At 48.6% G+C, this 24060-nt stretch overlaps 1 protein-coding gene across 3 annotated transcripts in view; it reads left to right on the forward strand.

Moving 5' to 3' along the window:
- The window catches only part of MAPKBP1 (mitogen-activated protein kinase binding protein 1), a 51523-nt gene that overhangs the window by 12345 nt on the left and 15118 nt on the right, over positions 1-24060 (forward strand). For all 3 annotated transcript variants that reach the window (XM_059890707.1, XM_002690805.6, XM_059890708.1), the window contains 5 exons: positions 11305-11396; positions 22030-22092; positions 22322-22379; positions 23128-23298; positions 23918-24055. In XM_059890707.1, coding sequence (XP_059746690.1) covers positions 11305-11396; positions 22030-22092; positions 22322-22379; positions 23128-23298; positions 23918-24055 — 522 coding nt within the window. The remainder of the gene's footprint in view (positions 1-11304; positions 11397-22029; positions 22093-22321; positions 22380-23127; positions 23299-23917; positions 24056-24060) is intronic.

The following is a 24060-nucleotide window of genomic DNA, read 5'->3' on the forward strand; positions in this document are numbered from 1 at the left end:
TTCAATTCCTGGGTTGGGAAGATCCCTTGGAGGAGGGCATGGCAACTCATCTAGTATTCTTGCCTGGAGAATCCCCATGGACAGAGGAGTCTGGTGGGCTACAGTCCATGGGATTGCAAAGAGACGGACACAATGGAGAGACTAAGCACAGCACGAGTCATTGAAAGTTTTTGAGTAGAGTAGGGACATGATCATAGCTATACTACGGAAGGATTATTTTGATGGGTTGGGGAGGGGAGGGCAGAGTCTGCAGTAAGGAGATTGATTAGAAAGCCATCACCATATTCAGGAATATGGTGCTGAAGGCCTCAACCAGGGTGTTGGTGTTAGCAATGGAAAGGAAAGTGTTAGTTGCTCAGTCATGACTCTTTTGTGACCCCCATGGACTGTAACCCACCAGGCTCCCTCTGTCCATGGAATTCTCCAGGCAGAAATACTGGAGTGGGTTGCCATTCCTTTCTCTAGGGAATCTTCCCTATTCAGGAATTGAACCCAGGTCTCCTGAATGGCAGGTGGATTCTTTACTGTCTGAGTCACCAAGGAAGCCTAGAGGAAGGCAAGTCAGCATTTTATAGAGAATAACACATTGAAATGATCTTCCTTCTTCAAAGAGAGTCCCATGGCACATGTTGGAGTGATTGCAGGGGCACTGAGCGTCCTCTCCACTCCACATGTCCTAGAACACACAATTACCTTGAACGGTTAGTCCAGATAAAGAACAGTTAGTACTCTCCCTCGTTACAAAGTTTGGAAACCAAGAGATTAAGAAAACTCAGGGATGGAGAGATGGTGAATGAAGAAGAATCAGACCCTTCTTGATCAGATTTTTTAGGTCATAAGGCTTTGTTTGTGGTTCCGGTATTATTATAGCAAGGACTGACCTTAGTGAGGGAAAAAAAAAAATTTTTTTTCCCTTTATTCTGGTTGCTTAAATTGAGGTGTCTCCTATCCTTGCCTTTCTGATAACTGGAAGGGAAAGGGAAGGTAGGAATATTGCCCTGTACCAGGCACTGTGTTATTCAAGCTGTGCTTTGAAATTGGCTATTGGTTATATTATACTTGAGTCGTTTGGCTAAAGGCCCCTCATTCCCTCTCTTCTGGTCTGAGGTCCGGTGCCATCCTTAGCTCCTCTATCTGCACATGAAAATGCTTCTGACCCTGTCAATGTCAGTTTCCTTGGAAATAGGTGTCAGCCGTCTATGCTGTAGGTTCTAGAGCCAGCTGGACACGGGTAAGCTGTGACAACGTGGGGTACTCTGACATCGGAAGACCCTTTGTTACTCTTTTTTCTCTGCAACATCTCAGAGAGGAAAGGTCAGAACCCATTTTTATTATTTTTTTTTCAGTTTATGTATTTATTTTTTTACTTTACAACGTTGTGTTGGTTTTGTCATACATTGGCATGAATCTGCCATGGGTGTACATGTGTTCCCCATCCTGAACCCCTCTCTCACCTCCCTCCCCATCCCATCCCTCTGGGTCATCCCAGTGCACCAGTCCTGAGCACCCTGTATCATGCACCTGGACTGGTGGTTCGTTTCACATATGATAATTTACATGTTTCAATGCCATTCTCCCATATCATCCCACCCTCGCCCTCTCCCACAGAGTCCAAAAGACTGTTCTATACATCTGTGTCTCTTTTGTTGTCTCGCATACAGGTTATCGTTACCATCTTTCTAAATTCCACACATATGCGTTAGTATACTGTATTGGTGTAGAACCCACTTATAGACCCAGTTACATTACTGATAAGGGCTGCTACTTTAAAAAAACAAACATTAACACAGGCAGGAGAGGACCCTGTTGCCTCTCTACTTCCTCCTGCGCCCTTTGCCTTCGATCCTGGTGCTCAGACCTGTCCCCACTGCCTTCACGATGGTGTGGCGACTTCCTTGTGTGCTCGTCAGAAGTGACAACATTTTGGTGGTTTGGGAGAACCTGAGCTCCCTCCTTGGTCACCATGATTTCTGAAACCAGACAGACCTATGTTTGAATCCTGGTTCTTCCATTCACTAATTACCTGACTCCTTTATCTCTGAGATGGAGCTAATACTAGTCCTTCATCAAGTTGTAAAGAGTATTAGAAGAGATGATCTTTCGAAGTGTTTAGCACAGTTGTTGGCACAGAGTACACATTCAATAGATGGTATCTGGTATAGTTGTAGATCCTCTTTCTGCCCAAGACCCTTTGCACCCTATGAATCTGGGTATTCTGAAGAATAAGACTACTCGGAATGTTGTTTTTTTCCTCCCTAGTCACAGGAGGAGGGGTTGAAATTTGAAAATAAAAAGGCAAAATGCTTTAATTGAATAGTTCCCTACCCTATCAATCACTGGAACCTCCTGGAGAGCTTTAATAAGCAGCTTCACCTCGACCCCACCCTCCCATAGCTGTTGATCAGGAATCTTGCAGAGGCAGGGTCTGGGTAAAAGGTGGGGACTGCTTTGTGAACAAAACTTAGTAAGCCCTCTGAGTAGTTTTACTGACGGGGCAGAATTGGGAACCTCTGTTCTCTAGTCCCCAGGGGCTTATTGGCTAAAGGATTTCTAAGGTCACCTCTTCTCAAACAGTGGCAGACTCACCTTCCTTAGTTGCTGAGACTGTTTTAATCCTAGCACTGCAGAATTGGCTCAATTCCAACTAATCTTGAGCTCTAGTGAGGGGACTGGGTTTTTCTGTCATAGTGGAAGTTATTTGTCTCAGAGACTTCATGGCATAGACAGTAGAACTGGAAATTGTCCATATGGGGTAGAGACCAGGAGCAGAGTGGAGAGGCAGGGTTTGTTCTACACTCTTGGAGTGGCCATTGTGTCTCTTCCTGCCTCTCACCAGCTGGCCCTTTGCATTCTGAACAAACAGGAGTGAGCGAGCTTGGGCCTGATACCTGCTTCCCCCTTCCCTCTCCCAGGGCTGGTCACTGGGTCTTTGCCCAGCTGGCTAAGTCCCTGCACAGAGCCTCCTGGCCTTGAACTTTCTTTGTGGCTTTTGTATAAGTGGCAATTCTCAGAATCTGGTGGAGAATCTGCTTTGTGAGATTAGAGTGTAGTGTGTGGGCAAGAGACAGGCGTAGTTATTCTTAACCTGCAGGAAGGGAGGGAAATGCAGAGAGGGCTCTGCCTCTGTCAGGTCTGTGACATGCTTGTTTATAGAAATAGCAAGCCCATAGTTTGGCTGGAATGACTTATAACTTAGGTATTTGTAACTTGTATTGAGTGGGATTGAGAAGTAGAGAAAGGGTGAAGGGGGAAGAAAGAAACTGATGGCAACAAAACATAGCAAGCAAAACAGCATCCTCTCAGTCGCGTCACGGGGGTTTCTTTATCATTCTGAAGTCAGCTGAATCCTAGATGACCCTGGCCTTTTGTAGCTCTGGCCTCTTAGTTTTCTCTCGGGGGAGCAGCTGCTTTCTTCAGGGAGCACCACAGACTCCCTGTTGTAGTCCCTCACACCAAGAGTGCAAGGACAGATCAGAATCACGTACACCGTGGGCTCCATAGAAGCCCTTCCCTGGCAGTGCTGTTGTCTTGCCTCCACACACTGAATCTTTCATTGGCTGGTGCCTCTCTTCTAGCATGTAGACTGATCAGATCTAGGGACTAGAGAGACACCAGAAGAGTTTAGAAGGCCTTATGCAGAGTTCCTGAGATCAAGTGTTTGCGGGGGTGGGGGGTGGGACGGCTTGGGACCCTGTGCTGTGCCACCAGTTTTGCAGATGGCTTTGGAGTCCATTTCTTGCTTCCTTCACTTCTTTTTAGCACTTACATTAACTATCCCTTCCTTCTGATAACTCTCCCTTTCATTAGCTTCCTGGTTCTCCTCTCTTTCTAACTGCCTGAGATCTCATTGTTCCCATACTCCAAAAACAGCTACTCCCCACATTTCTGCCCACCAGCCTCACTCTCTCTCCCCTCCGTCTCCTCCCATCTCATTGCATTTCAGTGGTGGCTTTCACCTCCATATAAATAATTTTCAGATATCTGTTTCTAGTCCTTACCTCTCTCCCAAGCATCAATTCCATGTGTATGTTGCTAAGCTAAATTGAATGTTTATAGTAGTGTAGTAGTGTTATTCGCTCAGTTGTGTCCGACTCTTTCCAACCCCGTGAACTATATAGCCCGCCAGGCTTCTCTGTCTATTGGATTTCCCAGGCAAGAATACTGAAGTGGGTTGCCATTTCCTTCTCAAGGGTATCTTCTTGACCCAGGGATCGAACCTGGGTCTCCCACATTGCAGGCAGATTCTTTACCATCTGAGCCACCAGGGAAACCCCAAATGTTTTGTGGTTCCTACAAAATATTCCTGAAGCGCCATAGATTCGACACATCTAAAACCGACATCAACAGTTCCCATCCTCCCGCTCTGTCCAGACCCCCTTTCTCTGATCATGGTACCATTTCTTATCATAGCACCACCTTGTTCCCTGTCTCTGAAGTTCAAAATTTGAGTCTTTTGTCTTTTTTCTACAGGGTTGTACAGTGCCTAGTCTTGCCAATTCTGTTTGCTTTGTCACTTTCTCCTTTGTCATTATTTCTTTTCTACTCTCACTATCTCTATGCTGGTCTAGATCCTTACTACTCTTCACTTGAGCTATCGTAATAGTCTCCTATATGGGCTCCCTGCCTGAGCTGTGCTTTGATGTATATAGCTTTGATTATGTCCCTGGTTTGAAACCCTCCTGGGGCTTCCCAGAGTCTCCAAAAGACCTGACTTAGTTTGATAACCAGGGCCTTCCTGATCTGGTTGCAGTCTACCTTTTCTGACCTAACTCTCCTGCAGAAAGTCCTTGCTTTCACTGTTGCTGCTGTTTGCCTTCTGCCAAACTCATTCATGCAGCTTCTTCTACTGAGAATTCCTTCTCTCTATATGTCCATCTGTCAAAATCCTATCCTCACTGCAAGGCCCAGGTCACATTCCATCTAATCTTCCAGGAAAGCTCATTGATTCCCTTTCCTGATCCTGTTCAGAAACCACCTCTCTTCCTCCTCTTGGAGCACTTCATATCTTTCTTATGACCCTATCACTTGCTGGATTGCTCTGTAGTATGTCATTGATCTTCCCTATTGGATTTTGAGGATAGAGGGTTGAGTCTGTACTCTGCATTTTAGGACTCTAACAGCATCCCAGTGACTTTCACACATTTTAAAGAACAACTCATATTAAGAAATGTGCTTTACATTGTGACCCAGTGCACACACACATACCCCTGAAATAAAGTGTCATGATCAGTACTTACCATTACTACATGCCATGAGGTCTGTTTTTTGTTCTAGCTATTCATTACCTATTAAATCAATTTCAGATCCCATTAATAGGCTGCAGTCTGCATTCTGGAAAATACTGTTCTATGGAGAATGAATGAGTAGTCCTGTCTATTGCCTCTGAGCCACCTGTTTTTTCCATCTACTTTAATGAGAGCCAGAAGAGCTCTTAAACAGTTGGCTTTAGTCTTTCCTTCTCTCTTGGGAATAGGCAATTATGAAGTTATCCCTTTATCTCATTACAGTGAGGAATGATTCTGCTTTCCTTCTTTCTCTTAGGAGGATGCAATACTGCCCTGCCTAGTGCACGTTGGGAGGGGTGGGCATTCAAGCCTTCCTTTGCAGTGTGTCTGTAGTAATTCTGCCCTCCTGCAACCTTGCTGCTGGGGAAAGATGACACCTTCTTTCTGGCTGGTTTAGGCTTTCCTCCATCTCAACACTCTCCACCTGCCCAAGGAGTGGCTGGGTCACAACTTGAGTATTCTCCCTGCTTCTGGGCTATGTTTCAGATGTGGAGGAGAGCACTGCAGAGTCCAGAGGTGGTGCCCTCTTCTTAATTCTGAGTTTTCAATTGCCCTTGATGTTCCTAGAACTGTATATGTATCGGGGTGCCAGCTGCATGGGCCAGAATCAATTACCTGCACTGGTGTATCTATGGAGCTGTATTTCATTGACATTTGGGCCATGAGGATTTGGAGCTGAAGTTCCTATCAGAACTTGGGGCCCCATCCCTGACTTTGAGGACAGCTATTTTCTCACAGGGCCTGATCCCTGCCTCATTTTCCTCAAATGATGCTCGAGGCCAGAACTCTGTTGCTGGTAGGCTTGCTTCCTTATGAAGAGATGCTATAGTATACAGGAGGGGCTAGTTATTGGTTCCCAAGGTGTGGTCAGAGAATCCCTGGGGTCCCCAAAACCCTTTAAGGGCATCTCTGTGGTCTCCTCTTTTCCAATTACATATACAGATAAGGCCAGATTTTCTTTATCTTCACCTAAAATAACATATCATAGCAGATTGCATGCAGATGCAGATATGAGAATCCAGTTGTTTTCTATTGAGCCAGACATTAGAGAGATTGGGAAAAATGTTAAACAGCGCCACTCTTCTCACTAAATGTTTTTGATTTTGTTTTGGAAGCTAGAGTTACTTTTAATAAAAGTGTTAACATGGAATGGGGTTTTTTTATTACTTTTGAACAAATTAAATAATTTCAGTATTTCCATTGTAATTTCTAATATAACCAGTATTGATATTTATAACTTATATAAACAAAAGCTCTTTGGGTCTTTGATAATTTCTAAGAGTGTAAGGAAACCAAAGCACGTAAGAGACCAACCAAAACGTGTGAAAATTGCTGGGCTAGGTCATACCATGGTAACAAATCTCCTCACCATCTGCCCGACTTAACAGATAGTTTATTTCTTGTTCCCGCTTGTGTTCACTGTGGGTCAGCATGGGCACTCTGTTCATCAGTCACTCAGGGACCCAGGCTGAGGGGGCTGTCTCATCACCTGTGGCCAGGCTTAGCAGTCAGGAGACGGGCTGTGTGCAGTAGTCCTTGAAAACTTCCACCAGAAGAAAGTGGTGTGTCGGGAGCATTGCAAATGCAACACAGCCTGACAAACACTGAAGTGAGGAACCTAAATCCAGTAAAAACAGATTCTTGAGTTCTCTGTTGCCCTTCCCCTCACATTGCTGGGCCAGCAGGTGCCAACGAAGTGGCTTGAGGATAAAGAGAAGTCAGGGATGTAAACTATAGAAGGATGTTGCTCATAAGGTGCTGAGCTCCACACCACATCCTGGACCATATCTTTTCTGTCTTTTAAACTTCTACTGTGCAGTATTTAAGACATACACTAAGTACACGTGGAATAATGAACAGTTGTGTGCCCACCATCAACTTAAGAAACAAAATGTCACCCGTACCATTAACCTCCCTTTGTACTCGTCCTCTTCTGGACATGGTCTTTCTGTCACAGCCAGTTTTACTTTATTATTATTTTTCAGCCATGCAGGTTGAGGGATCTTAGTTCTCTGACCAGGGATTGAACCTGTGCCATGGCAGTGAAAGCACCGACTCCTCACCACTGGACAACCAGGGAACTGCTACACACCCAGTTTTAGATACTTTGTGGAGAGCAACTCTACTGGCCTGAAAACCCCAGTTTTCTTGTGCTTCCCATCTCTGTTGTTTCACTGTTGCCAGAGCCTCTGCCATGCATTTACTTATTCATCAAATATTTATCAAGTGCCCATTTTGTGCCAGGCACTGTTTAAAGTGCTAGGGATGCATCAGGGAGGGGCAGCAACTTAGGCCATGCCCTTGAGGAGCTCCTGTTATGGTAGAGGAGACAGACAGTAAGGATGTGGACAAAGAATCCATGTCGGGTCACTGCCTGACTCTTACGTACGATGAAGGAAAGTAAAGCAGGATAGGTTGGGTATAGAGGAATAGCAGTAAAGCCAGTCTGGAAAGCTTTCTCTGAGGAGACCTTTGAGCAAAGACCCGAGTGAATTAGCTGAGTGAGTAGTTGAAGGAAGAGCATTTTAGTGTAAGAAATAAATAGCACACGCAGAGAACCGGAAGCTAGAATCTCCTTGTGGTGCTTAAGGCAGCCAGGATGGTTGGAGTGGAATAAGGGAGGGGAAGTGAAGGAAATGAGGTCAAAGAGGTAGCCAGGGGCCAGGTGACTCAGGATTCTGTAAACCAGGGTAAAGACGTTGGATTTAAACTTAAGGATGGGGAACAGTTGGAGGCATTTGAGCAGCATAACGACACGAACTCCCATCTTTCTTAAAAGAAGCACGGTGGCCAGCCATGTTGAGAAAAAAGCTATAGGAAGCAAGGCCGGAAGCAGAGAGAACACATGGGGCTTACAGCCATAGTCCATGGCAGAGAGGAAGGTTGCTTGAGCTTAGTGTTGCGTTGGTAAATGTTTACACACTCTCTGAGGGGCAAAGAGGGGCCCAGCTTGTAGTGCTGTCTGATTTCATGGTGTCAGTGCTCCTGTCTTGGTGATTTCAAGCTACCAGTGTGCTCTCGCTGTGTATGGAGCTGGGGCAGAGGTTCACAGTCACTCTCCCGAGGCAGTGCGAGCCACCGTAGCACCCCGCTGCTTGAACTTGGGCCTTCTCAGCCTGGGGTGTGTTTGCAAAGGGGTGTCCAGGCTTGTCTCCGTTTCCTAGGGTAGATGGAAGCTGTCCCAGGAAGGGGTATGGAGAGGGTTATGAGAGGAGAGAGTCAGTTCCTGAGGTCTGTTGCCCAGGAGCCTCGCAGGATAAGCCTAGACATTGGAAGCCCTGCAAGAGCTCTGGACTCTCAGATCTTTGAAAGTGGAGCTCAGCCCCAAACCTCCCTGCAAACAGGAAGCTGGTTTGAGTTAGAACATAAAATAAAAACCAGCTGATGCCCCTGAATGTTTTTCCCCTGCTCCTCCCCCTCCACAGAGCCAAAGGAAACTGCCTTTTTTTCCCCCTGGATAGCTGCTCAGAAAGCCAGGAGAAGCCAAAACTCATAAATCCTTTGAAAATCGTCCAAGTTTTGAGCCTGGGCGAGCTCCTGTCCGTGGGGTTTCCTAGCCCGGATGTCTGCTCTCCTGCCGAGAGTCCTAGGAGGAAAGTGACAGAGGAGCACAGGGGTGGCAGGGACCACGGCTGAATCCCAGGCCCAGTGGGGGAGATGGTCCTTAGCAGGGTCCCAGACTGCCACTTCAGTCCACTTATAGGGCACGAAATCAGTTACGTGGGCCAAGACCAGAATTACTTTTTAATGAAATGGAATATAATACAAACTGGAGTATATCACACGCAACAAGAGTTAACTATTGTTCTGTGAAACTTTCATTTCAGCTTTATGAACAAGCTCACACATGCATGTATGTTTACCCTGGATCAAGCTGTAAACTGTCTCTTAACATGGGTTGTGGTCGAAATCATTTGATAAACACTGGTCTTTGAGGTCTGAGTAACACATATCTCCTTCCTGCTTTATATTGCTGCTGAAAACTCCAAGCTAGTTCCAGAATTAATTCTCTGTGGAACTGGATCATCTACCCACAAAACACCTACCCAAATTCCTGTCAGAGGGAAGGCAAGCTGAGAACCAACAGACTGGTCTAATTCTTTGGGACCAAAGCTGAAGCATAAGGGAGGGATTGATGCAAATATGAATCCAAAGGATTTGCCTGAAATCAGATTAGCTTGGAGAGAATAGGAGTTGAGCCTCGTTTTTAGCTCAGCCCTTGCTTTGGTGACCTTTCTCATCTATGTGGGTAATGCTGGCCTCAGGCTCCTCTTTCTCTGCAGTAGGCAGTTGGCGCAGCAGGAATGTTCCTGAGCACCCCTCCCTCAGCAATAGCCAGAGGCACAGTGCCAGGATGGGGGCGATGCTATGAACTGAGCACTCCCAGGCTTCCCCAGGGTTGTTCGGTGTTCTCCAGTCTGTGTGCAGTGCTCAGACCTTTGAGAAAGGTTGACTGGGTGCCCAGGGGTGGGGGAGGATTGCTAAGCTGAGAAGAAGTGTGTAAAGAGGCATGTTAGAGCAAAGTATCAAGAATGTCTAGAGCAAACGAAAGTTAGTTTATCCCCCACTCGGTTTAGTGCCTGCGAAAGACCCAAGGGTAGCTGGCGAGTTTGGCTCTTGGCCAGGTTGCTGTGGCTAGGCATGGTGCCCTCGAACTAAACTGCCTCTGTCAGTGAGTAGGCATGTGTTGGAATTCCTGGTCTCCATCCTCAAGAAGTGCAGAAGACTCTTGGGGACCTTCTGAAGGAATAGCTTTCATTACAATATCCCAGTAAACTTATTTTGGTCTTTGGCCACCTCAGGGCATTTCTTTACAACATAATTCAAACTAAAGTGGTCCTTGGATATAAGAATTTAAACTGGCCCTCTAGGAACACTTGGAATTCTCCAGTTGGGAGAGTAAGAAAGAGGAGAGATACTAAAGTGACATGGGCTTTCCCTCTCTAGAAACTGACATGGACTAGTAGCCTGTGACTACTTCTGAAGTGTTTCTGGTTCACGAGGCCCTATTAAGGCCCCAGAGACTCTTAACAGAATACACTCTAGCCTGTTTACATGGCTGTTCTGCATTCTGAAGCCCTGCCATCTGAACCAACGAGGACAAGAGGACCTCCCCGAGGAGGGCCAGTGCAGGGGGCCCAGATAGTGCTGAGGAGACTGGCCCTGGAGTGACAGGCGAGGCATTCCGTAGCAGGGGGTGAGGTGGAGTGATGAGTTACACGGCAGTCTGAATCGTACATAGGATCATCTAGGAGAAAGCTCAGTGAACTAGTCTGAGGTTAGTCCAGTACGTGTCCCAGGGCCTGCAGACAGTGTAGGGTAGCAACAGTGACGATGAGAGTGATGGTGAACGTCTCCTGGGGCCGTGTTCTCTCAGAATCTCTGAGTACTTTGCACGTTTCCCTTTCATCTATGTGAGAGTTGTGGCTTAATAATAATAATTAGAGTGCTCTGAGCATCTGTGCTTTGCAAAACACAGCATTAAGCCATGTCTCTGCCTCCTAGGCTTACAGTCTGTATGAACTGGCTGCCATCTGATGGAGGGGAAGAGTGTGATGGAACGCATAGATCAGGGGTATTATGAGTCACCTAATTGATACCTAACATTCCCCCGGCTCTGGGAGATGAGAGTGGCCTTTCTTTCGTGCCTGCCAAGGCATGATCAGTGACATCCCCTGAGTCTCACAGACCCAAGAGGCCAGTCTGGGGACCCAGGGCTTTATCTTGTAAATGGAGTTTTCCTGGATTGGGGGAGTACTTGTTCCTCTGTGGCCATGAACTGAGTTTTAACCACTTCATTTTCTTCTCTTTGGATCCAGCAGTTTGATCACTGTTAAAAGTTGGTGATGTACACTGTCTATTTTTGGCGTGTGATCAGGAGGCCTATGCCAAATCAGAACTTGGACAAGCCCCATTCTCCAGATGACAGGGTCACCAGGAAAGCAGTCAGCGTGGGAGAACACCTCCTTCCCAACCCCCTCTGTCCATAACATAACACTTCTCTGTCTTGTTCTCACAGGTGACCTTGGAGAAGGTGCTTGGAATTACAGTGTCTGGAGGCAGAGGACTTGCCTGTGACCCCCGATCGGGTTTAGTTGCCTATCCAGCTGGGTGAGTATCTTGGCAGTGGTCTTACTACACGGGAGCTTATAGCTATGCTAAATCAGTCGGAGCAGGCAGGGTTTTCTGGTGTCTTCTGGACGATACATCCAGGCTCATGTTTTGGTGCCGTTTTTATAAATGAGATGCGGGGCCACATAAAGGCTCCGTGTTGATTGTTGTCTTTGTTGTCATCCTGTCCTGCTCTTTGGCCACCTACACCCACCCACACATACAGATTTATACTTTGTATTACACGCAGCTCCCAACTGTTTTCAGTGTCTTTAATATCTACCTTTTAGTCATTTTTGTTTTTATTATTTTTTTAAATTTTTGTTTTATACTGCAGTAGAGTTGATTTACAATGTTGTGTTAGTTTCAAGTGTACAGCAAAGTGATTTAGTTATACATATACATATATCCTTTTTTAGATCCTTTTCGCATATGTTATTACATAGTACTGAGTTCCCTGTGCTATACAGTCTTACTGATTATTTATTTTATATATAGTAGTATGTATATATTAATCCCAACCTCCTAATTTACCCCTCCCCAACTCCCGCCTTTCCCCTTTGGTAACTGTAAGTTTGTTTGAAGCCCATGAGTCTCTTTCCGTTTTGTAAATAAGTTCATTTGTGTCATCTTTCTAGATCCCACATATAGGTTCTGTCATGTTTGTCATTCTCTGATTTACTTCACTTAGCATGATAATAGGTCCATCTGTGTTGCTGCAAACATATATGGACTTTACGGGTTTCATTCTTTTTCATGGCTGAGTAATATTCCAGTGTGTGTGTGTGCACGCACGCATAGGGTCTAAAGAGTCAGACATGACTGAAGTGACTTAGCGCACACACACAAATAGATAGCTATAGCTATAGATATACCACATTTTCTCCATTAATCTGTTGATGGGCATTCAGGCTGTTTCCACTTTTTGGCTGTTATGAATAAAGCTTCTCTGATCACTTGACTGCTCTGGGCACGTTGAGAGATGTCAGTGCCCTGGCAGAAAGGTCAGGTTCCAGGGCCGGTGTTCTTTTCCGTGCTGCCTCTTCACTCCTCTGCTCCTGTTCATAAGAAAACCCCAACCGTAGGCGCTTGCAGCTTCTGCAGAAGTGTTTCTTGTGGAGCCTAGGGGCCCGTCCTGTCTCTGGTTTACTCTGTCGCCCTCTGATCCTTGCTGCTGGAACATGAAAATAGGATGGCCACTTCTCTCCTCCTTCTGTCAACTTAGGAATGCCAAGATGCCCAGTATGATTTCCACAGCAACCTGGAGGTTTTGTATCAGCTATATGATTTCTTTTTTTTTTTTTAGTTTTATCATCCCTACCTTTATCAAGAACTTTTTCTGTGTCAGGAACTTTGTTAAGGACTTCACAGGAATTATTTTATTTAATACTCTGAGCAACCCTGTGAAGTTGGAACTGTTTTCATCGCCTATTTTAGAGGAGGGAAGCTAAGATTCAAAGAGAGAAAGTGGTTTGCTCCAGGTCACACAGTTAGTATGTGTCTGTATTGGGATTCCAACCCAAGTCGTCTGACTGCAAAGCTCTTTCAAAATGGCTCGAGGCTCGAGGCAGGGGGGGAAACTAGACTTTTTATTTTTAAAAGCTGCCTTTCCCCTAAGCTGTTCACCCACTCTTCGATTGAGAAGAGCCCAATTTATGGGCAGCTCAGTATATTCCAGGGAGCCTTCAGCCCCTGGGTTCGGGGGTCTGTCTCTTCTGTGTGGCCATTTGGCATTTGATGTCTGTGCTGGGGGACTGGGAGCTGAGCTGACTTTACCCTTCAGGGGCTGAGCTGGCCTCCTCCTGTTTCCAGAGGCAAGGTGATGAATGATCTCTGTTGCTGGATACCCTGTGCAGTCTGCCTCTGGGGAATTCCACTCATGCCTGCCTCGGCCTGGGAAAGCCAGGTTCCTTCTTGTTGGAGGTGGTACGGGGGCTGGATGTGGGACAGACTGGGAAGGCTAGGGCTGCTGCTCTGGGCGTGCTGAGCCCTGTGCCCCTGCTCTGGGGAGTGTTGAGCCCTGCTCCCGCTCTTTCCCACCTACTCTGACCCCAGATGCCTTTAAGGGTGTGTTGCTTCTGTTTATGGGCAGGCCCCAGCCTGGTGCATGTGCCTGGGAGTCATCTTTCCAGGTGGTGTATGGAAGCTTCCTTGCTGTCACCTCTAGTGGGTTTCCTGCGTGTGTTTGGCTTGGGCCAGCCCTGGGCAGTGCCCTGATCCACTTCCTGACCATTTGACTTCCTAGAACTTTGAGTTTTCCCTTTGCAAATGGCTTTTTTTCTGGGTGTTTGGTTTTGCTCTGTGCTAGAGCTCCCCTTGTGCCTCAGTGGTATCTGGGGGGCCATCAAAGTCTGTGTGAGCCCAGCAGGCTCTTCCCCCCACCTCCGTCTTCCTTCTCTTCTTCCCTGGTGATCCTCACCCCACCCCCATCCCCCACTCTCTAGTTCCTACTGCGCTTGTTGCTCTAGGAGCAGTTCAGGTATCCTAGAAACAAGAAGAGAAACAAAGCTCCAAAAATTCTCCCAGAGGCCTAGAGGCAAATATCAAACCAAAACAAAGCTTTTCTGAAAGGAAATGAAACAGCTCAGGGAGGGCGGGGTGGAGAGAGATGTGTTCGAGGCAGGGGCAGGTTGAAGCCTCTGGGCAAGGACCCTTGAGTTTTAGTGGCTCTTGCGTCTCTTCTCCAGAGCTCTCCCTTTGCTCTTTTCCCCACAGGAAACCCACCCCTCACCTGTCACATTTTAAGCCCCTCAATTTAGTTGAAAACCCATAATTGACTTGGACTCCTTCCCTAGCTGCCCTGGTAGAGTTTCAGGACCTTTAGAGCCCAGCACAGCCCCTGTTGCTGCTGTGGAGTCAGTCAGTTTGGAGAATGGATTTCTCTCGACCCTTAATGCCAGAGTGCAGGACCTGGCCTGAGTGCAGAGCCTCTGTGCAGACCTGCTACTGGAGTGGGAGGTGTCCTGGAACAGTGAGGGGCCCTATCTGGCAGCCAGGAAAGGACCTCTTGGTGGTTTACGTCGGGGGGAGGAGGGGAAAGCCCGCTCTCCTGAGGAGGCCCTCCATTTACTCAGTGCCTGTTGGAATCGATGCTGAGAGACCCAGCTCCAGGGCTTTGGACTGCATGTGAAGCCACAGAATCTCCTCCTGGCCCGTGTTCTAGTGGCAGATGAGCTGAAGGAGCACGCTGCTGCCTTCTTCCTCCCTGTGGTAAACACTGGGTGCGGGGCGGTCGCCAGGGAGCGTGTGGAGTGGTGGACAGACTGGGTGGAGCTAAGGAAAGAGGACGCCTGGACTCGGTGCCCTGATGGCTGTGAGTCATGCGTGACGCCACCCGTAGACACCCATCCCCTCCGTGCCCTTTCTCCTGGCTTCCCAACAGATCTCACTCCAGAAACAGGGCCCTGTAGGTCTTCCCAGAAGACCTTGTTCATCCATACAGTCACTCGTGTGTGGCAGATACTTGCTGAAAACCTAATCTGTATACTCTTCTAGCCGCAGGGTATACAGCAGTGACTAAGACGGACAGTGTCACCGCTTCTTCCGGGTTTAAGGCAATTGGGGGAGGGGAGTGGGTAAGCAGATAGTAAGCATGTAAACAAACAAATGAGCAAGATAATATCAGAGACTGGTCAGTGTTCTGAAGGAGTGATGGAAAGGAGAGTACGTGAACATCCTGGAGCTGGGTGGGAGTAGGGCTACTTGAAGATCAGCTGGTCAGGGCTCAGTGGGAGCTGACCTTTGAGCTGTTGTCTGGGCGACAAAGAGGAATCCCTGTGTGAAGATATGTGCTTTCAGGTGGAGACCTCAACTACAAAGGTCCCAAGAAAGGATGCATTGATTCACTTGTTTGAGTAGCTAAACAGCAGCCATGGTGGCTAGAGCCTGGTGAGTGAGAGGAAGGGGCTCAGACCCTGCCTTTTGGACCTGAGTCATGAGTCCTGTGAGATCTGCTTCTTGTCCTGGAAGGGAATATGTTCAGATTCCCCTGGGCAGAGAGACATGTACCATGTTATTTACTGGGTTATTATGGCCAATTTTCTTTTCCCATTCCTTTGAGTGAATGGGTGGGTCTCACAGAGCATCTCGGAAACAGAGACCAATGGGTCTCATGATTTGGCCTAGGAATGTTACTTATTTGGAAGGATGCCAGGTATCTAAAGAGGACTACAATCAAGGATGTCCTAGGCAACATCCTAGACTCATCTCTTAGAACAATTAAAGCCATAACATTTCCCCTTTGGGAGTGAATCTGGAGGGACAGTTTGTAATTCCACATCTGGAGGAGGACCCTGATGAGTCACTAATCTGCAGGTCCTGGATGGGAGACTGTAGTTGGGGTTCCTGTTGCCACTGCTGACCCCTGGATAGCCATTTCCTTGTTATTGGTGCCCCAGGGAACCTGTCAAGAAGATAGCTAGGAGTGCCCTGCTGGTTATTTTGCATATTTTTTTCTTCAATTCTCACAACAATCTTGAGACATAGATATTATTATTCTTGTCTTATAGATGAGGAAACTGAGGTTCAGAGAAGTGAAGAAATATGCCCAAGATCACACAGTTTGTTAGCAGACAGGTCTGCCTGACCCCAGTTTTCCTATTCTTTCCATCATCACACTGCCCTCCAGCATCAGTGAGTCCTAGAAGCCTAAGGTCGGGGAGAACTGTGGACCTGCCCCGGGGTCTGCTACTCAGGAGGCTCTTCAGGAGTTAGGTTCTTTGAGATCTGGTAGCTAATGACTTAAAGATTTATTCACAAATATTTACGGAGTGTCAATTTTCTAGGCCTTTGGGATTTAACAGTAAACGAAGTAAACAAGTGTTACTGTCAGAGAGCTGGCAGTCTAGTGATGAAGACAGACCCTATTGCCTCCCCAAGAGAAAATTGTATGGAATATTACAAGTTGATGTGTGCTTTGGAAAAAGTATAAGCAATAGGCAGTGAGAGGGAATAGGGAATGTTGGGTTGTGGAATTATAGTGTTCAAAAGGCACACAGGGTGATGTGTGAGCAAGACTTGAGGACCTTTGGTGTGCCTCTGTGAGTCACCTTCTGATTTTACTTGGTCTGAAAGAGGAAATTTTAGGTGCAGGGTCACAGCTCAGACCTTCTGTGCTCTCCCTGCGTGTGCCTCTTCTGCATTCCTTGCTCATCCCAGGATTCATTTGTTTCTGCCTTCTGGAGGATGGAGAGTTGTAGGAGGCGGATCCTGTGGGAATGCTGGGCTCTTGGTGACGGCAGCAGGCCTGGACTTGTCTGGGGAGGGGGGCAGTCGAGGGCTTGACCCTTCTGGTTCAGAGAAGCCCCTGGGCAGCAGGCCCAGCACCTGGTACGGGGTGCTCTACCACGTGACTCGTGGCCTGAGGCCCAGAGGGACTGAGGCCTCACCGCCTGCCTGTGAGAGGGAGCAGCCTCCCTGTACCTGTACCCTGGGGTTCTGAACCCGGGACCCGGCCGGTTGGGCCAGCCCAGCCCTGTCAGATGGAGGACAGCAGCCAGCATTGCTGCTCACGCACGTGCCGATGGCTGCCTGCTGTGCTGGCCAGGGTCAAGGGATGTGGAGGCCAGAGGCCAAAGGTTGGTGCAAATAGCACCCTGCCCACCTCAGTCCTAGCAGACTGAGAAACTTGTTCAAAGGTCAGAGAAGACTGAGGAGGCTCTCACATCAGTGTTTTTGAGGTCTCTTCTGTTGGGAGGACCTCAGCAAGGTGGGCACAGGGAAACTTGGAGGTCTTTGCCAAGTCGTGCCTTCCCTCCACCATCTGCATTATTGTCCTCACAAGTGGAGCTGTGACCGTGGGTTGATCTCTTTCCTGCTCTTTCTCTTTGTTGGAAGGTTCCCAAATTTAAATAATTAGAAATAAAAATTTCAGCTTAAGGGCCAATCTCTGTGTGTTTCCCTCCTTGGCTTAACTCTCCCATGCCACTCAGAGAGTTTTCCAGGCCATGCTGGAAGGTTGGGAGGTGTTAGAGAAGGGAAAGTTTGCCTCATAGCTTGTCATCCTCTGTCCACATTGTCTCTTTATGCACATACGCTGCTCTCCCTCTTCCCACCACCATGGAGTCAAACCTGGGGAAGAAGGAAACAAAAGACGCTACGGTCCAGCAGAGCTCAAAGCTTTACGTGCAGTGACTGGAGAGTGCATTAAGCGGTCTAACGCACTGCCCTTCAAAGGTCACCATGCTGCTTTGGGTTTGAAGGCGCCTGCATCACCTGCTTTTTCTGAATGTGGAATGTGTCAGAATCTGTATTGATCCAATTCAGGTCAGATCTGCTTTCGGCCCAGGCCCTCTGCCATGATTTATCTGGAGCTGATCTGAAAGCTAGGTAACCCAGAACCATTCAGACTGGAAGCCGTCACCAGAGAGGACAAGCCTGTGGAGCCCTCCTTAGCCTTAGAAAATGCCAGCTTTCCTGAAAACTTGCTGGGCTTTGCTGATGGTGTCAGGCCTGGGGGGGTTTATAATTTTTCATACATTGAATAAAATATTAAAACCTAAATATTTAGACCTATGAACTTTGAACTATAACTGCTATAATTTTCATGTGCCCCGTTATGATTTCCCAGAATTCTGTAGCCAGAATCCCTTTTCCCTCCAAGCGCCCCAGTCTCCTCTCCCTCTTCTCAGAGGCTTCTGCCCTGGCACCCTCTGCATTAGGTCGGTATGCTTTCTGTGCTTAGCTCTCCTCTTCAATTTCAGTTTTCTCTTCTTTCTCTCACTTACTCCACTCTGCTTTCCTTAGAGCACAGCTCCTGAAATCCTGACTCTGTTTTGCTTTCGCTGAGATGTCTTGAAAAGGCCTCTGGACTCGTTTCTCCACCTTGAAGTGGGGATAATTGTCCCAGCCACAAAACTTGTGAGGATAAGCTAAGACCAGATCTCTCAGGTGCTTAGCAGAGTGCCCGCGTCGCAGACCCTGCTAGATGAATGGTAACTCTTATTATTGGGCCCACGGTGTGAAGAGCAGACCAGTTACTGAAGGAGGTGGAAAGCCATCGTGTTGAGAGTTCACTGCAGCCCTCGCACGGCGCTTGCTAACTTAGTCAGGTGGTTTCGCCTCCCTTCTCTTTCTGTGTCGCTGTCCTAGAGCCTGGGGATAGCGTCTCCCTCAGCATCCCCCCCACCTCCGTCCCTTCCTTGCTACTTTCCAAGGTTATGGTCTCCTAAATGGATGAAGATGTAGATACTTTCTTTCCCCAAGCTTAACCCAGTTCTCTTCCCTTGGCTGCCTTCCCAGAAATAAATAAAGCTTCCTTTAAAGTTTCTACCATTTCTCAGATCCTAATAGGACTTACCCCCGGTTTTCTGAAGGAGATACCTGACACGCAGCCCCTGGGCACCTCATTCCCCACTGCCTGGAGTCTCTTTTGGCTTCTTGTCTGTGCTCCAGGAGGAGGAATAGTAAGATCTGCCATTTGTTTGGTCCCACTTTGTGTCCAAAAAATTATGTGATCCTATACAGAAGTCCTGACAGCTTGATCTTAGAGGCTCCTTTTAAACAGATAATGAAATAGCTTCTGACTTATCCAGGGGCACAAAATTATTCATAACAGAACAAGGACTCCAACCCTGGTGTCTGACTCCAGAGCCTACCCTGTCCCTACTGCCCCTCCCTGCTCTGAGGATCCAGGGATCTTTGTTGTCTCCTCCCATAGGAGACAGGTGGGCATGCTAGGGAGGAGAGTCTGGCCTACGGATACCCCAGTTGACCAGGCTAGGGGAGCATTCATCCATTCAGTAAATGGTTTTGAACAACTAAACCTAACAGACTCTGCTAGGCACAGGAGACACAGCAGCGAGCAAGACCAGGCACAGTTCCCACCCTCGTGAAGGACACAGGCTAGAGGTGGAGGAGTCTGTACTCAGTGCCCTACTGTGGGCACAGGCGGCTGGACTCGATATCCTGAGATAAACTGTAATGGGAAAGAATATGAAGAAGAATGTGTATACATATATAAAACTGAATCACTGTGCCGTTCAGCAGAAATTAACACAACATTGTAAATCAACTGTACTTCAATAAAATACATTTTAAAATGTAAAAAAATGTTAAATTGCAGTTGTGATAAATGTCACAAAAGACTGGTACACCTGTGTTGTGAGAGCATGTACTGAGGCCATCTGACGTGAGATGTGAAAGAGGTTAAGTGTTAACCAGTTGGGAAAAGGAGGGGAGAATGCTCTAGACAAGGAAGGGCCCTAGCAAAGGCGTGGAGTGGGAGGAGCACAGGAAGCCAAAGGGTGAGGGTGGAGTGGGGCAGGGGCCACACCACCCAGGGCCTTCGCACAGCCCTTATTTAAGGCCTTGCGTCTTAGAAGCTCCCCAGGGATGTTCAGCAGGGGTGACACAGTCAGATCAAACAGACACAGTGTTTGATGTCGAGAGCACAGGACACTGCAAGACCTGCTCTCTGTCGGAGCCTGGGTGTCTGAGCAAAGTTTCCTCACTTCAGAAGTTGGAGAGTTGGACCAGATGATCTTTAAAGATACTCAGCACAGTGCATCAGTGCATTTAATTTCTTCCATCCTTCCTTCTGGCTCTAAGGTTCTATGAATCTTACCTGTTTGAGAGGAATTAGACCCCCTGCATCCTGGATTGCCCCTAACAGAAGCTGGACGTGTGTGTGTGTGTGTGTGTTGGGATAGGGGAAGGAGAGTGATGGGGCACAGAGTTTCCCTTTGTGTGTGTGTGTGTGTGTGTGTGTGTGTGTGTGTGTGTGTGTGTTGGGATAGGGGAAGGAGAGTGATGGGGCACAGAGTTTCCCTTTGTGTGTGTGTGTGTGTGTGTGTGTTGGGATGGGGGAAGGAGAGTGATGGGGCACAGAGTTTCCCTTTGTGTGTGTGTGTGTATGTGTGTTGGGATGGGGGAAGGAGAGTGATGGGGCACAGAGTTTCCCTCTGTGTGTGTGTCTGTGTTGGGATGGGGGAAGGAGAGTGATGGGGCAGAGTTTCCCTGTGTGTGTGTATGTGTGTGTGTGTTGGGATGGGGGAAGGAGAGTGATGGGGCACAGAGTTTCCCTCTGTGTGTGTGTGTGTGTGTTGGGATGGGGGAAGGAGAGTGATGGGGCACAGAGTTTCCCTGTGTGTGTGTATGTGTGTGTGTGTTGGGATAGGGGAAGGAGAGTGATGGGGCACAGAGTTTCCCTCTGTGTGTGTGTGTGTGTGTGTGTGTTGGGATGGGGGAAGGAGAGTGATGGGGCACAGAGTTTCCCTTTGTGTGTGTGTGTGTGTTGGGATGGGGGAAGGAGAGTGATGGGGCACAAAGTTTCCGAAGCCATGTGATTTTGGTTACGTTTTAAAAAACCCTCCTGACATGGTATTCTAGAAAGGAAGTGGAAGACTGAAAGTTGGTATAAAGAGAGAAGGAGAAAGTAATGAGGAAAGAGAAGCAAAGCTTAGGAGATGGAGGGAGAAGAAAGAGCATTGAGAAGGGATTTGGGGACAGGAGTTAGAGGAAAAGATGTTGTGACTCAGGAATTCCAAGGCTGTCAGTCAGCCTGGCAGTTCTGGGCATAGCAGGTGTCCCTCAGAGATCCCAGTGTCCCCAGAAATTACCTGTGGAATTTGTATATTAAAGTCATTTATTGACCCTGAGATGCTGAGCCGTCACTAGCAACTGGTACTCACTTTGGTTTTGAGTTCCTAGCAAGTGGTGGGTTTTAGGTATGGGAGCTGCAGTGCTTTCCCACTAATCCAGGCTGTGTCTGAGCCTTCTCTCCCCTTCCCTCACCTGGGGCAGCAGGCGCCACACCTGCTCCGTCAGCTAGTCGCAGTTCTGATGCAGCCCTGAGCAGAAGCGCAGTGAGGCCCAGCCTGCCGACAGCCGGGAGCCTAAGGGAGTGCATTGCTGGCTATGGCTTCCTGCTTCTTGCTCCCAACTCCTGCCACCTGGAAAGTCAGTCAGAGCCCAGTCCCATCCAGCCTTGCCCTCTGGCTGGAGGGATGCTCCCAGCCTTCTTCCATTGTCTTCTGTCAGTCTGGAGGGTCCTTCTCAGGCTCCTTGGGGCCAGGGATCCTCAGGGGTGGGCTTCCCAGGCCCTCCCAGGCTGTCTCTGCCCCTCCCTCTAGTCTTATCGACCCTTCTGGCAGTTCTGGTCCCTGCCTCCCACCCGCTCCATCACCTGATGCATAGAGGGGGTGTGTGTGCCGGGGCAGGGATGGGGTTGGCTCTTGCCAAGTATACACATGGACACACATGTGAGAGGCCTCACTCCTTGGGGCACAAATACTTGACACACATCTGACTCCAAGCCACACTGGCTGTGTGTGCACCTGCAGCCTGATTTGCCCAAATCGCGTGGGTTCTCCCCTTCTGCCCCACTTCCTGGGCTGGCGAGGCTCTGGGAGGGCCTGGGTCCCTGCTGCCCTGTGGCAGAGATGGCGCTGGTGCTGGGGCACATGGTGAGCCATCTTGCAGGGAGCCCTTCCACCTCATGAGGCTGGGAAGTGGGCCCTTGTGGGTGGAAAGGAAGCAGGAAGAACAAGTTTCCAGGAGAAAGCAGTCAGTTGCCCTTTGTGGCTAGTGATGCCCCTCTGAGCCGGTCGCCCCAGCTCCCTGGCCTGGGGGACTGGAGCTCCTGGGGGCGCCGTAGTTTGGTGCTGAAGTTGGGTTGCCTTCCTCATCTTCCCAGGTGTGTGGTCGTGCTGTTCAATCCCCGGAAACACAAACAGCACCACATCCTCAACAGTTCCAGGTAAATGGGTCTGGGCCCTCGGGAAGCATCTCCTGGGAGCTGTGAGAAGGTGCAGTCTGGGGTCTGTGTGGCGCTGGGGATGGGGACGTGGCTGGGCCCCCAGGCCGGCCAGGGAAATGCCACCTGTGCCACTGGTTGTCTGCTGGTCTTGCCTCTTGAGGAGACTGTGCGGGAGCCAGGCTTAGACGGGGCTGCCAGTGCCCCTTTGAGCCCACCTCATTTCTTGCAGGAAAACCATCACTGCCCTTGCCTTCTCTCCTGATGGCAAGTACTTGGTCACTGGAGAGGTGAGTGAGGAAGGGGGCTGCAGAGCTCTGAAGAGGGCAGGTGGCCTGGGCGCAGCAGAGAACTTCAGTCCTGGGCCTGGTTAGGGCTGCTGCCACTCTGGCTTCCTGAACCGGTGTCAAATCCCAGTTTTGGTTGCACCTTGAAACAGTGGTTTCTGAAGCCTTAGTGGGCATCTGAGTCAGCTGAGCGCTTGTTAAAGCGCACATTGCTGGATCTGCTCCCGGAGTTTCTGGTTCTGTGGGCCTGGGAAGGGACCCCAAATTTTGCATTTCTCTCAAGTTCTCAGGTCTCACTGATTCTGCTGGTTTATTAGAAAGCACACCGTGAAAACCTCTGCCTTAAGATATTCCTTATGCCAGGGGGCCCCCTGCTGGGCACATGCGGAACATCTGCCCCTCTCAGTCTCTTACAGGGAGGCAGTAGGGGCAGAAATAGGCGTGGGTGGTAGTGGTCCTCAACCCTGACTGCCCATCGGAATCACTCTAGGAACTTTGAACAAATACAGAGGTGCAGACCCTCACCCAGAGATACTGAACTGAGTCTGGGAGCATTTTCTCTCTGATAATGGTTGTAATCCTGAGATATTTATCATGTTTTCTGTATACCTTCGCCTGTGTAGCACTCTGCCCTTGGCCAGGGGATCCTTAGAGAGACTGTGCCCAGTCGCTGGAGAGGTAGGGCCCCAATCCTGAAAGGCTAGGGAGGCTGTGCCTCTGGCCCTCACTGCCCGTTCCTGCTTCCCTGCAGAGTGGGCACATGCCTGCCGTGCGCGTTTGGGATGTGGCAGAGCACAGCCAGGTGGCTGAGCTGCAGGAGCACAAGTATGGTGTGGCTTGTGTGGCCTTCTCCCCGAGCGCCAAGTACATCGTCTCTGTGGGCTACCAGCATGACATGATCGTCAACGTCTGGGCCTGGAAGGTGAGTGGCCCCGGCTGGGCTGGCCTGGCACCCTCATTGGGGTCCAAGGGCCAGTTGAGGAGTCAGGAAGCTATTGACCTGAGTCTCTTCATTCCACTCTGCTGCTCAGTTACATTCTAGAAAATGACCTGAAGCAGAAAAGAGGAACCGTGTAGCCAAGTGTGTTGGTAGAAAGAGGCTAGCTTTTTGCCTCTGAGGACCTCCGGAGGAAATGAATGTCTTCAGTTCCTCTGGAAAAGGATTCTCCTTCCTCCCCTCTTTTTCTGACCGGTAAATCCTGGAAAGTGAAAGAAAGTGTTAGTTGCTCAGTCATGTCCGATTTTTTGCGACCCCATGGACTGTAGCCTGCCAGGCTCTTCTGTTCATGGAATTCTCCAGGCAAGAATACTGGAGTGGGTTGCCATTCCATTCTCCAGGGGAACTTCTGACCCAGGGATCGAATCTGGGTCTTCTGCATGGCAGGCGGATTCTTAACCACCTGAACTACCAAGGAAGTCCAAATCCTGGAAAGAAACATTTTAAAGTACAAATCCTATGTTATCCTCCTCCATCTTCTGAGCCTCTTTATTCTTCACTCCAAGAGGCAGAATTTTGATTCTTCCTTTGACTTTCTCTCCAGAAAAACATCGTGGTGGCTTCCAATAAGGTGTCCAGTCGGGTCACCGCGGTGTCCTTCTCTGAAGACTGCAGCTACTTTGTCACTGCTGGTAACCGGCATATCAAATTCTGGTACCTTGATGACAGCAAGACCTCAAAGGTGAG

Source organism: Bos taurus, chromosome 10 (genome assembly GCF_002263795.3).
Source record: "Bos taurus isolate L1 Dominette 01449 registration number 42190680 breed Hereford chromosome 10, ARS-UCD2.0, whole genome shotgun sequence".
Taxonomy (NCBI): Eukaryota; Metazoa; Chordata; class Mammalia; order Artiodactyla; family Bovidae; genus Bos; species Bos taurus.